The 12,493-nt window shown below is 62.2% G+C and overlaps 1 protein-coding gene across 7 annotated transcripts; it reads right to left on the reverse strand.

Annotated features, from left to right (window-relative positions):
- Window positions 1-130: 130 nt before the first annotated feature.
- On the reverse strand, window positions 131-12,454 carry ARR3 (arrestin 3). 7 transcript variants are annotated; one of them, XM_086756131.1, is made up of 17 exons: window positions 12,339-12,454; window positions 7,124-7,169; window positions 6,572-6,602; window positions 6,149-6,209; window positions 5,719-5,763; window positions 5,104-5,303; window positions 4,954-5,013; window positions 4,635-4,702; window positions 4,189-4,324; window positions 4,004-4,088; window positions 3,806-3,878; window positions 3,188-3,325; window positions 2,609-2,692; window positions 2,287-2,310; window positions 2,155-2,207; window positions 1,795-1,804; window positions 275-455 (listed from the first exon to the last, which is right to left on the reverse strand). In XM_086756131.1, the coding sequence occupies exons 2-17, from the start codon at window positions 7,138-7,140 to the stop codon at window positions 356-358; spliced, it is 1,185 nt and encodes a 394-aa protein (XP_086612257.1). In that variant the 5' UTR covers window positions 7,141-7,169; window positions 12,339-12,454; the 3' UTR covers window positions 275-355. The 7 variants fall into 7 exon arrangements, with proteins under 7 accessions (XP_086612255.1, XP_086612253.1, XP_086612254.1 ...); XM_086756129.1 differs by lacking the exons at window positions 1,795-1,804; window positions 12,339-12,454 and adding an exon at window positions 8,520-8,539 and having other exon boundaries at window positions 131-455; XM_086756127.1 differs by lacking the exons at window positions 1,795-1,804; window positions 12,339-12,454 and adding an exon at window positions 8,520-8,539 and having other exon boundaries at window positions 131-455; window positions 4,954-5,303.
- Between the last annotated feature and the right edge of the window lie 39 nt (window positions 12,455-12,493).

The raw sequence follows: 12,493 nt of genomic DNA on the forward strand, positions 1-12,493 counted from the left end.
TTTATTGATAACGGTGTCACAGAGCAGTGCAGAACGCAGGCGAGCGACAAGCATCCTGCTGGCGGCGCTGGGCCGGGTCCCATCGGTCCCCTCGCTGGCACCCGTGGGGACACGGGGGTTGGGAGAGCCGTCCCGCACGCAGCCAGTACCGGAAGGAGATGCGACGCCTCCCCCGCCACCGCAACCGGGGCTTGGAGGGGGTGCGAGGAGCCCGGGGGGAGGAGGGGGTACCTAGGGGCACACATCACACCCTGCGTAGAGAGCTGAGGCGGCACAGCGGGGAACGTGCTACGGGCATCTACGTCCCAAACCGGGGCGCACGGGACGGGGGGTGTCTGTGCGAGCAGGCAGCAGGTTAGCTTTCCTCTTTGTCAGCCTCCTCCTTCTCATCTTCGTCATCCTTCTCCCCCTTGAGTTTTTGGCGAGCGAATTCCTCGATGACGATGTCCTCCTCGCTGGAAGGGAGAGCAGAGCGTGGTGAAGCCAACGGTCCGGCTGTCTGGGATGCGCCGCGGCAAAAAGGGCAAAACCCCTGCTGACACCCAAATCCTGCTCCTGCAGTGCACAAATCCTGCCCCAGCCCCGCCACCCCGCACACTGTAGGGAACGAGCCTGGGAGCCGCGGCCTGCCGCAAATCCAGGACAGACTGCTGGCTCGGCTGCGAGCGTGCGTGACTGGAGGAGCTGGGCTCTCGCCTGCAACTTTTGGTGTTTTTTTTAAGACAGTATTTTGCATTGTCAAGGGAAAAAAGAGAAGGAAAAGAAATTCAAGTGGAGACAAAGAGATTAGTTACCTCCTTGCGAAAGGCAAGCGGTGGATGACATCAAGGGAGAGCCAGAAAATGAAAAGCGGGGGAAGCAAATGGAAAAAAAGAGTCAGCAAAAGCAATTCCAACAGCCTGCGAGTGTGAAACGACTTGGCAAAATCCACAGGGAGCGATGGTGGGGACAAGCCAAGAGATTTCCTCCTCTGGAAGTTTAAACATCCTCACTGAGCTGGGAAACCCAAAGGTTTTGGTGTGAAAGAATTGCAGTTGCAGCCTGAGTTTCCAGGCTCCAAATCCCAGTGCTTGTGTCCCGTTGCAGGGTGTAACCAGAGGCAAACCCAGCCTTTTGGGCCTCGCAAAGCAAGGGCCAGCTGCGGGGCTGCTCGGCGCCCGCGCCTGCCAGGAACGGGCTTGGCACGCTGCGGCTTCCTGGAGGGAAGCAACCCTGGCTGCGGCTTCAGCTCCTGTGGTGGGAGGAGAAGAGGGATCTGGCAACGGGGAGCGTGCCGGGGCACGGGGCTGTGACCGGCGGCAGACCTCGCAGCCACAGGGCTACCGGCCGCGCGCTGTCGGGTGCTAAAGCACCGCTCCCAGCCGCCGAGGGACCTCACCGCGGGGCGGATGGGGACCAAAGCCATAGGGGATGTTGTGTCCGGTGGTGGCACTCGTGACCGGGAGATGCAGCGCTGTCGGCTGCTGCCCAGGGACGAGGCGAGGTCTGGGTTTGCAGCAGGAGAGGCTGCTGTGTTTGCAGCACGGGGAGCTGTAAAACAAGCCCTGGAAGTTTGCAGAACACGTGCCGAGCCCAGCACTTGAGTCCTCCCAGCCTCTGCCAGTGCTTCTGCTGCCTGTGCCACCACGGAGGAGGGTGTCCTGCCGCCTACTGCGCCACAGCGGCTCGGAACTTTGAGGCCTGGATGATTTAACCCAAGGACGGAGCGGGGCACCACGCCCATCTGCGATGGATCAGTACGGTTTGTGTGCGGGAGGAAACCCTGGCCTGAGCTACGAGGAAACATCTCGTTACCTTGGCTTATCTGTAGTCCGTGGATGAGGAAGGCGCAGGGAGGCAAGGATGGAGAGAGACACACATGCGGGTTAGTAAAGGACATTTCAGCTACCATCTCTTCTAAATGCTCAGGTGTTTTTCTGGAAAGGGAGACGCTGAGATGGGTGGCAGCCGGGGCGCTGTGAGCAGAGCTCTGCTCCTGGGCAGAGGGAGGGTGTCACACAGCCGCAGCTGTGCCTGTCCCACAGCCGGGGGCGTGGGGCCAGACCGGGGCCCTTGGCACGCAGGTGGCTGCCTCAGCGTCGCTTTCACCCCTTCCCTCTGCACGGGGACTGCCTTCCCCCGCAGCGCCCTGGCAGCATCCCAGGCACTACTTACCGTCTGCAGGCTTCGGGTGCATCAGGATGACAGGCAGCTCGACACCGACGTCGCTGGAAGGAAAAGCGCTTCTTTCAATCAACGCGCCCGGCGCCGCAGCGTGCTCGGCCCTGCAGGCGGCTCCCCCCTTACCTGGCAGTGAGATCCCCCAGGATGCTGCGGCGGCGAGAGAGAAGGGACAGAAATCAGCCAAGGCAGAGCAAGGGAGCGGTTAGACTTTGCTTTGTAGTAAGGTAGAAGGTGATTTATAAAAGAGGAGAAGGGCAGCGGCCATGGGGATGGAGGGGTGGGATTCAGAAAGCAGCCCAGCGCCCGGCTGCCCCACGGCCTGGGGGAGCGGGACAGGGACAAGGGCACCCACGGCACGAGTCCCTTCATCACCTGCCCGGTGGTACGAGATCCCACAGCACGGACAAGGGGACGGTCCCTGCCCCCCGCGCCCGCAGAGCCTCACCCTCCTCGGGACACCACCAAGTTGACCTTCACTTTGTAGGACACCAGGATGCCCAGCACCTCCTTGTCCATGCCGGGTCTCAGGCTAGGAGAAAGGCAGAACGGAGCGGTGAGGTGGGCAGTGCTGCTCGCAGACCCTGTCTGCTCCCCCCACGGCAGCTCCCGGGGCTGTCTCCATGCCCCATTTCGTGTGGGGTGCACTGGGGTTTAGCAGGAGAGGACAACACAACATGGCAGCCGCTTGGCTGAAGGCACAGAGCAGTTTCCGGAGGCCACTGGAGCCGCCTGAGCTGGGGTTTACTCTCGAGATGAGGCCCAACGCAGCTGCGCAGGGGCGTACAGGGGCTTTGGACGATGGCTGGGACTGGGAGGCTGTCTCTCTTCTACGAGACGGAGAGGTGGGTCTGCGGCCATGTCCCAAAATCCCTACATTTGCCAGCTGGATGGGGTGGGCACAGGAGGTGTGGCGGGACCCTTGGTGGGAGCCCAGAGCATCCTGAGCAGCAGGAAGCTGTTGGAGAGGAGGGAAGGCGTGGGTCTGGCTGTGGGGGGGAGCAGGGGGAGCCCACCCAGCTCTTACATGGTGGTGGAGGCCAGGTTGGTGTCCTCATGCTTGAGCTTGCCATCGAGAGCGAGGCCTCGCTTCTCACGGTTGGCCGAGAGCGTGGGGGTGATGGAGTACGTTTTGGAGAAGGTGGAGTTGGCCGCCACGTTCTCGCTGGAAGGGGTGGGAGAGGAGAGCTCAGAGCCAGCCCCAGCCTGGTGGGTGCTCAGCATCTCTGCAGCCACTCGGGCAGAGTGAGACCCCCCTCGCCCTGCCCTCCCCACGGAGCTGCCTGGGCCCGTTTCCTCCTTTCGTTCCCTTATACAACCACTTCTTTTTTTCTACCATCTGCCTTTGCCTCCTGGTTCTCAGGGGCGCAGAGGCCGCGGCTGGCCTCAGAGATGCAAAGCGAGGAGAGGAAGCAGCCGAGGGCAGCTGCGCACCTTCCCCCAGGGACCTTCCCAGCCGACACCGGCTTGTGCCGGGGCGCACGGCGTCCGCAATCTTTCCTCTCCTCTGCTTCCTCCGCATCTGCTCTTCTAACCCTGATGTTTTTGCTGCCTGGTGTAAAACTGCCTTCCCGACCCCATCTCCTCCTTTCTCTTCCTCCCTCTGGCCGCGATGCCGCACCACCCGCAGCCCCTTTTTGCTTACTTTATCTCCTCGTTGCACACAGTCTTTGTGTATTTATCCAGCGAGTAGAGGACCACATCTGTGATCTGATCGACTGAGGAGAGACAAGAGGGCACAGTGCTGGAGACACCGCAGAGGCATGGGCGCGCGGTCCCCATCTCCGATGGGGAGGCTGGGATGCGGTGGGCGCCGGGACGTGGCCCTCCTGCCCCCTCTCACCTGTAAGCTTAATTTTTTTCACAATCTTGTTGGTGGTGTTGTTGATGTTGACAGTCACATTGATGGGGTCTCCATGGTAATAGATCTGCAGCGGGAAGAGGCTCGGTTATGTGACCGGGCGTCCCGGTCCCCGTCCCTGTGGGTGCACGTGGTGGCACAAGCCAGGGGACAGCCCCCGTACTGACCTCCTTATCCAGGGAGGCTTCGAGGTGCAGGGGCTTGTCAGACATCATGAACTGCCGGGTGGTCTCTGACTTCGGGGCTGGCCCCGACTTCATGGGTGCAAACTGGATCTTGCGGATGATGAGGCGCACCGAGTTCCTGCGGGGCGAGAAGCGGTCACCCCTGGTTCCCCTGACAGGGACATGCCAACACGGCCTCTGAGGGGGACACGTTGGCTGTTTTGGGGACATCACAGTGTCCCTCGCCAAAGGATGCAAGCTGCAGCCTGCTCTTAGGACGCGGTGGGCGCTGACATGGGGACCACTGCCCCTCCTTCGGGCAAAGTACCCGATCCAAGCATGGCACAGGCTGACAGCAGGTCCTCGGCCTGGCCCTGGGCTGGTCACCCCAAAACCATGGTGGTTTGGTTTTAGGGCCATGGGACAGGAAAGGGATCTCCTGCAAATACCTCTTGTGAATTTTCTCCTCCAGATTTTCAGCACAAAATCCTTTGACCTCGAAGTCCACGCCGCAGGCCTGGGGGGACACGTGCAGTCACTAAGCGGGAGGGGCTCGGAGCTGCCTGAGGTTTAGGTTCATTCCCCTCCTTCCTCCACTGCATTCCCGGAGATCCTGGTCCCAGCTCCAATTATCCTTCCTCCCCAACCCTCACCCCACGGGCCACGTCCCCGTGAAAGACAAGCAGCTCTCCTTTTTGGCACCCCACAACTTAACCCCCTGCCAGGGGGAACAGGCCCGGGGGACACGGTTTGGGGACAGCACCTCACCTTTCCCACATCGTCCGGTCCTGGCTGGAGCGTGACGGAGCAGGGCAGGTTGGTGGCGATCTGGGCAGAACAGGGAAAGAGAGAGAAAAGTAAATAAAGAGTGCGGCCAGAGATGAGTCCTGGTGCAGCCAGGGAGGGAGCAGCCCCTACCTCGAAGGTGAAGGGGTAGGCATTCTCCCCGAGCTTCTTCATCAGCTTGTCCTGCAGAGGAGTGAGGGTTTTGGGTGCCTGGTCCGGCACCGGCGGGAAGATCTGGGTGGTCAGGACATAGAGGTCCTTCCTGAATGTCAACCCGATAACGTCGAGGTCGTCTCGGCCGTAGCGAAAGGCGCAGGTCAGCGTCACGTACACTGAAGGAGGATGGAAACGGAGAGGAGTGGGGTCAGGGGAGGGGCGAGGTAAAGGGAAGGCACAGGGGGAAAGGGGTTGAACAAAGAGGAAGGAAAGAAAAACTGCTTTAATAGGTGTTTAGGAGAAACAGGACTCTGTTTCCAGGACCTGGACCTCAATCACTAAGTATAAAGCTAACAAGATTCATCACATCTTTCTGCGAGGCACGGGTGGCTTCAGAGCCCGTGCCCCAGGCAAAAGGCATGAGAAGAAGGAGGCAGCCTTCCCCTCCAGCTCAGCCGCTGCGATGCTGACGAACAACGAGCTGTAGACCACCCCTTGCAGTTTTAACCTGACTGCAGCCCCAGGTTGCTTGTGAGCTTTGCACTGGTTTCCATCTCTTCCCCTTATACCGTGGGTTTTGTGCCTTCGTACCTTTCCTGTCCTTCAGGTACTCCGGGTCGATCAGGCAGACGCCATCTGCAAAGAAACAGAGAAGAAAGGCTGTTGAGCTCAGCCGCCCGGGAAGGTCCTTGCAAGAATACAGCCCCTTTAAAACCCAAATAATCTGCTCCTCAGCTGGAGGGTGAGCGAGGGGAGCTGCCGGTCAGGGGCACGGCGATGCCTGCTGGCATCTCCACCAGCAGCACAGCTGCGTTGTTCTGCAAAAGAACTTTGTCCCTTTCCCCACTGTTTTTCTATAAGGGCATTGGCGAGAAAATGGGACACTTGCTCCTCTGGAGCTGCCCTTGCTCGTCCTGCTCCAGCGGGAAGCAGAGGTGAGCAGCCACCAGCACAGGCACCGCTCTCCCTGGCCACTCGCTGCCCGCGCTTCCCTCTCCATGATGGGCACAGCCCCACTCACCTACGGCTTCCACCGACTCCACGTGATCCACGAAGTCTCTCTTCCCCAGGTAGATGGACAGCTGGAGGCAGCATGCGGTGAAAGGAAAGAAGGAAATGCGGGTTAGTGTTTGCCGTTGAATTGACCAAAATTTTCAAGCCCCGAGTTGTGTCCTGGGGCTCGTCAACCCTGCCCTTAGAAATGCTGGACCAGACTTCGTGTTGAAGGGTTCTTATAGGTTTTTTTCTGTAATTTCTGTTTTGAAAATTGAGCCCTGCGGTGGCATCGTGGCAGGTGTAGCAGGAGTCAATCAGATTTCCAAGGGAAGGGAAACCCAGCCTGTGTCCCGTCCCACGGGCAGAGCCGCCCTGGGGGTGCCTGCGCCTTGGGCTGCCCCGCACCCAGGGACCCTGCGCGGTCCCGTCCCCGCGTCTGCGGGCTCACCTTGCCGTTGGGGCTGGTCTTCTTGAACACCCTGCGGAGCAAACACAAACAGAGGGGTTGGGGATGGCCTGGGCGAGGCTGGATGCGGCACAGCCCGCTCCCGGGACAGGGAGGGAGGGGGCGGCCATCGTCTCCTTGGGATGAGGAGGTGGGGGCTTCCCTGTGAGCATGGTGCATCCCCAAGAGCTACAGCAGAGCACGGGATGTCCTGGCCTCGGGGAATTCGGTGTCCCACAAATTCAGAGCCAAACCCACCCCGTCTGGCTGCCCCAGGGGTTGTCGTGCTCCTCGGCTCAGCATGTGACCATCAAGGAGGGGGTACGTTAGGGGCAAGCGAGAAGGCACCAAAAAGCAGAAGAAAAGAGAAAGCTCTTCGTTGGCTTCACGACGGCTCGCTCCATCTCTCTGCGGCGAGCTCACGTGCCTGCCCGTGGGGGCAGTGGGTGGGGGCGGCCGGGGAGGGCTCGCTTTCTCCTTCTGCTCCTGCCCCATAGCACCCTGCTCTATCCCAAATAAAAATAAATAAATAAATAAATAAAATAAGACACTTACTTTGCTCCGTCTGCCATTTTAAGTCAGCGGCTGTGCAAGCGGGGATCTGCTGAGAGAGATGGAGGGGAAGCACTGGGTGAGGCGGTGGGGAAGGACAAAATCCTTCGCGTCCCACCGAACCGCGGGGCTACGGCGCCGCTGGGTCTCTCGCCTTCGTGGGGGCTGGGGGTTCAGCTGGGGCTGCCCGGCTTTGGGGTAGCACACAGTAGCCGCTGGAGACCCCAGCGGGCGGCCGAGCCGAACAAGCCCCTTGCCCCCGGGCAAAAAGGCGGTGAAGAGGAGGTGGAGGAGCAAAAGGGAGAGTGATATCCTAAGCAGCTTCAGAAAATAGGAAGCACAGGGGTGACTCCCAGGGGAGCGAGTCCAAGGTTGGGAAAGGCAAGAAAATGAACAGAAGGGCTTACAGAGTTTCAATTTCATGAATTTTTCTTGTCTGCAGGAAATTGTCTGGCATGGCTTAATGGCAGGAACGGGCTCATTTTGTCCCATCGCTCACGGGAGAGCGAGGAAACCACGGGCAGAAAGGGTCGAGGGCAGCTTAACCGCCCCACGGGCAGGGGGGTGCTGGGGTCACCCTAACCCCTCCGTCTCCGTCCCCATCCCGGCCAGCAGCGCCAGCGCCGGGGCTGCCCAGCCCCGCTCGACTGCACAACCTCTGCGTTTTGCTTGCTCAAGCTTGGCGTTCAGAATGAAACCGTAAATATCACCCTGATCACCCGCGGATTCGCCGGGAGATTAGGTGGGATGAGCTCCGCTTCTTAAAGTTAGGCGGCTCTGACATTAGCAGAGCTTAAGCCCAGGCAGGGTTTTAAGCCCCAGGGGCACATGGGCAGAGTCGCCTCTTTACGCAACCGTGGGGATGCTGGGGAGAAAGAAGAAATTGATATGGGGTGAGGAGATGATCCTCTTCCCCACAGGAAAACAAAGGATTAGTCCCAAACACGGGATCTTGGGTGCCCTCGGGTGCTGCGGCATGTGAAGCTCGGTCGTCCTCAGCCGCAGGGTTTCTTGAACAGCAGCAGGAGAAGGTGTGAGGGAGCGGCAGCGGAGCGGAGCGGCAGGCTCGGTCCTCTCCGGCGGCCGGGAGTCGGGGACAAGGTGATGAAAGGTGGAGGAGAGAAGAGCTGAACTCCTCCTGTGCATCTCCCGAGCCTGCGAGCGGGGACTCGGACCCCCTGGCTTGGCTAAGCTCTCCCACGCTGCTACCCGAGCTCTGCACCCACGCCCAGCGGCTCAGCCACGCTGAAATCCTTCTGGCCACATTTTTCCTTTTTTTCAGCCCCAAACCGCCATCCCTCCCAGCCACTGTCCAGCACCAACATCCCTGCCCTGAGATGTTTCACCAAACAGCAGAATCCTTGCCCCAAGACGCTGGCAGGGCCGGGGCAGCACTCACCTGGTGCGCGGATGGACAGCCAGACGCTCTCCTCTTCCTCTTCCAGCACGTCCCACTGCCACCCAGTCACTATGGGGCTGCTCCCAGTCCTGCTGGTTCTTATACCCTCCCGGCGGTCCCTCCCCCAGCGTCCGACGGCGTCCGCTCGGCTTTGGCTGGAGATGCGCGGTGCGTGCGCGCGGACCGTGGGAGAGGCGCTTTGGGGAAGAATCCTATTAGTTTGTTAATTGGGGAGATGCTTCACCAGTAAGAGTGGGCTATAAATACGGCTGCTGCCGGAGCCCTGGGAAAGCGGCTTAGGGAGATTGGCAAAGCAGGCTTAGGAGCAAGGTGATGGTAATTGAGGTGGAAGCTCTGCTCCCGGCGGGCAGGGACACAGATTCCCACGGGGGCTCTCTACAGCTGCTCCCAACGTGCCCACGCCGACCTGCTGTGGCCCGGGGCATGTGGGACACCCTTGCCGCAGGGACGCTGGTGAGATGATGGGGCAAAGGCACACGCGGGGCTCGGGGCTGCGGCGGCAGCTCCTGCCCCAAGTTTCATTCCCCCTGAAGCCAGGAGGAAGGACCACCCAGCCCTCGGTGGTGGGACACGGACCTGCCACCGTCCACCGGTGCCGCTGGGCAACCTGCTCAGCCCCGCGTCATTTCGTAACGCCGCGGGCTGGCCTCGCCTGACCCAGTTAGCACAGCGTTAATTCAAGGTTTGCTGCTGCAAGTAGAAAACTGTTGAAAGCGCAGATGGATTTGCCTTACGGCTGGCCAGGAGAGAAGTGCTCCCTGCTACCATCCTTCCTCGGCCGCAGCCGGTGCACGGGATCCCTCAGGGGCGGCTGCAGGATGCTGGCGTGGATGCTGTCCCCGGGCTGGCCCTAGGGACAGGGCACGGACCCCAGGGAGAGCCCAGGGCAGCCTGCACACTGCTCCAGAAAGTCCCCACTCATCTTCCTCACCTCCAGCATCGCTCAAGCCCTTGCTTGCTCGGCCAGACCCTTTGCTTTGAGCCCGCACTTGGGTCTGGCTCAGGCCCTGGAGCCGAGCACGGAGGCTGGGATGTCCCTGCTTGCTGCTGTGCCTCCATCCCAGAGCTGCCAGCACCCGGGGTCGGCTCCACCGCCTTTATCACCTGGGTACCCACCCCGCCCAAACGCAGCCCACCTGGGTGCCCGGCCCCGTGGGCCACTGGCAGCCACCGTGGCACAGGCCCCGCTGCCCAGAGCTTTAGCTGTCAGCACGCGTTTCCCGGGACGGGACTTGTGATCTCTTTAATTGCACACAGGAGAGCTGCTTAGTTGGCAGATTAGCTATTTCTGCCAAGGTCGAGGGGACACGTGAACTGTGACCTTCCCGCTGGCAAGAGGAGCAGGAGGAGGAGGCAGCCCCACCTGGACACCCCCAGTGCCGTGCCCCGGGGCGCCTAACCCGAGCTCTGTGTTTGCGGCTCTTCGTTAGGCTCCTAATGAGGCCCCTGAGAGCCGTGCCGTTCATGAGAGCCGCAGGGTCTGCGGAGCGTGGCGAGGATGGGGCACAGATCTCATGACGGGCGGCTGCAGCTCGGTTTCGTCCTGACTGGGCGGCTTCACCCCTGAACGGCGGTGAGACGGACAGACCACGTCCTTGCTCCGCGGTCCGAACCGAGCTCTGGGGAAGGAAGCTGGGGGATGCCGCGCGGTGTTAAAATAATAGGGAAATGAGAGAGGGCTTCCTCCTTTTTCCCGTTTAATAAATGCCTCATCGTCTGCCTCATCATCCCCCCGGGCTGATGTGCTGCAGCCAGCCCCTTCGAGGACAAACGCCGGCAGACATGGGGCTGGTGAAGCGCCTGCAGGCCCGGCTCCGTCCCCAGCTCCCGCTGGCATAGGGACAGTGCCCCACAGTGTCCTGCCTCCCCAGGGAACGGCCGCGGGGCTTTCGCTTTGGTGCCCTTGCCCATAGGGTCTCCCCTCCGAACGGAGCCTGGGGGGAGCCGGATGGCACCAGTAAACCCACATCGCCTTCCAAAATCGGGGTGCTGGCAGAGCTCCCCGGGTCCCAAGCGCGTCTGGCAACGTCCTGGCACCGCGCACCGCAGCCACCTTACGTAAACACCTGCGGCCAGCGCCGCTGAGTTCTCAAAGCCCCTCAGAGCTCCAGGTCTTCCTCCCCTGATCCGGATTAAGGAGTGCAGACAGCGTTAATCCGAAGCCAGGCGCCTCCGCGGCTGCGGGAATTATTACGGCTCTGTTAAGTAATGGGAGGGAGCGGCGCCAGCAGGAGCGGGTCTCTGGCAGGACGGGGGTCTCCGCACCCCCCCCCCATTGCTGCGTGTTCACATGGCGGGTGCTGGTGAGAGCGGCAACCGCTGCCGTGCGGCCAAAATCAAGCAGGCTGCCCGACTTCTCAGTGACAGCGGCCGCAGGTTCCTCTTGAGGCCAGCAGCCCAGGAGGAAGCCTCGGCGGGGGCTTTTGGCACGTCTGCACTGGCAGGCTCGGGCAGACGGCGGTGAGATTTGTCCCTTTGCAGTGGGCTCGTGGCTGCAGGGGACAGCGCGTGATGCCAAGGGCGGCAGAATGTGGGGAGTGCGGGTCAGCACGGCACTCCATCCTCATCCTCATCCTCATCCTCATCCTCATCCTCATCCTCCTCCTCCTCTGGCAGGAATCCGCTGTCCCGTCACCCTGGTGCTCCTGGGCACCCTGGCAGTAGACGGTGGCTGCTGCTTATCTGTAATTAATTGGTTTTAATCACCCCGGAGCAGCCACGAGGAGCAAAACCTCTGTGTCCACACCCAGGATCTGTGGGAGCCCCAGTGCTGCTTGCAGCCGGGAAAAGCCTTCCTCCTTCCCCAACCCCCTCCCGGGAGCCCCTGAACCCCACTTCCCTTGCGCCCGGAGGCAGGGCACCCACAAACAGGGTGACATGAGTGTGACATCTCTGTCTCTGCGAGGCCGGCAGCGAACGTCGGAACTCCACACTGCCCACCACCGCAGCCCTGTCCCACACGGCTGGCAGTTCCTTTCCCGGGGTCCTGCCCCAGGGATGGGGCTCTCCCCGCTCCGCCGCCCCTTGCCCATGGGGAAGATGAGCAGCGGGGAGCGGGGCGGAGGCGGATCCCCTGCTCCAGGACTGCTCCTGCCTGAGCCCCGCCATGCTCAGCCCAGTGTGGCCGCAGGCTTCCCCTTGTAGCGGGGCTGGAGCTGGAGGAGGAGCGAGGAGGCTGGTCCTGGCGACGAGGAGAGCAGAGCGCAGAGAAGGAGGAAGAGCGCGGCGGCCGCCGCGGTGCCGAGCGAGCGGCACGGGGTGTCGAGAGGCTGGGCCTGGCCGGTGGGGCCAGGGAGCAGGGGCACCGGGGTGGGTGCTGCCTGACCCCCACACCGCCGCCCCATCGGGCAGCGCGGCCGACGTGCCCCGCGGGAGGAAGGCCAGCGCGGCCGGTACGACATCGTGGCTCCGCTCCTGCTCAGCTGCGCCCCGAAAGCTCAGCTCGCTGCCCACAGCACCCCGCAAGAGCCGCAGGAGCCCGCACCGCGTCTGCGAGGGACGGTGAGTGTGTGGGGCGAGGTTCGGGCCCCCGCGCGCCGCCGGGATGCCAGCACGGCCTCTCCTTGCTGTGCATCGGGGCAGGACGGTGGCTGTGGGGCTGGGGCGGCAGCACAGGGCGATCCCCGCCGTGGCAAGGATCTGATCGCTGATCTGCCCCTCTCTGCCCCCCTGCACCCCGCAGGCTGGAGCCCCCCGCCATGAGGAGTGCCCAGACCCCCAGCCTCCCCCAGCCATCCCCTCAGTCCTGCTCCTGCCACGCTGCCCGGCCGCGGGGGACCCCAACCCCATGAGCATCACCTGGGTGGCTGCACCTCACCCGCAGGGACCTCCGGCCGCCAGCTCGCTCGGGTACCGGGGGGCTGGTCCCCCCACGCCATCCCCATCTTCACCTTCCCCAGCCGACTCCGTGGGCCAGCTGATGACCAGCAACCGCCGCTGAGCCCCGATGCGGG

The sequence above is a fragment of the Chlamydotis macqueenii genome, chromosome 11, assembly GCF_036417535.1.
Source record: "Chlamydotis macqueenii isolate bChlMac1 chromosome 11, bChlMac1.mat, whole genome shotgun sequence".
NCBI classification, from domain to species: Eukaryota; Metazoa; Chordata; class Aves; order Otidiformes; family Otididae; genus Chlamydotis; species Chlamydotis macqueenii.

What these genes read in the sequence shown, in the direction of transcription:
- ARR3 (XM_086756125.1), bottom strand. Translation starts at nt 6,748, where the DNA reads ATGCACCATGCTCACAGGGAAGCCCCCACCTCCTCATCCCAAGGAGAC. An exon ending in GGAGTCGGTGGAAGCCGTAG is followed by an intron (nt 5,764 to 6,148) that starts GTGAGTGGGGCT and finishes GTTTCTTTGCAG; the next exon opens with ATGGCGTCTGCCTGATCGAC. An exon ending in GCACCCGAAGCCTGCAGACG is followed by an intron (nt 456 to 2,154) that starts GTAAGTAGTGCC and finishes TCTCCCTTCCAG; the next exon opens with CGAGGAGGACATCGTCATCG.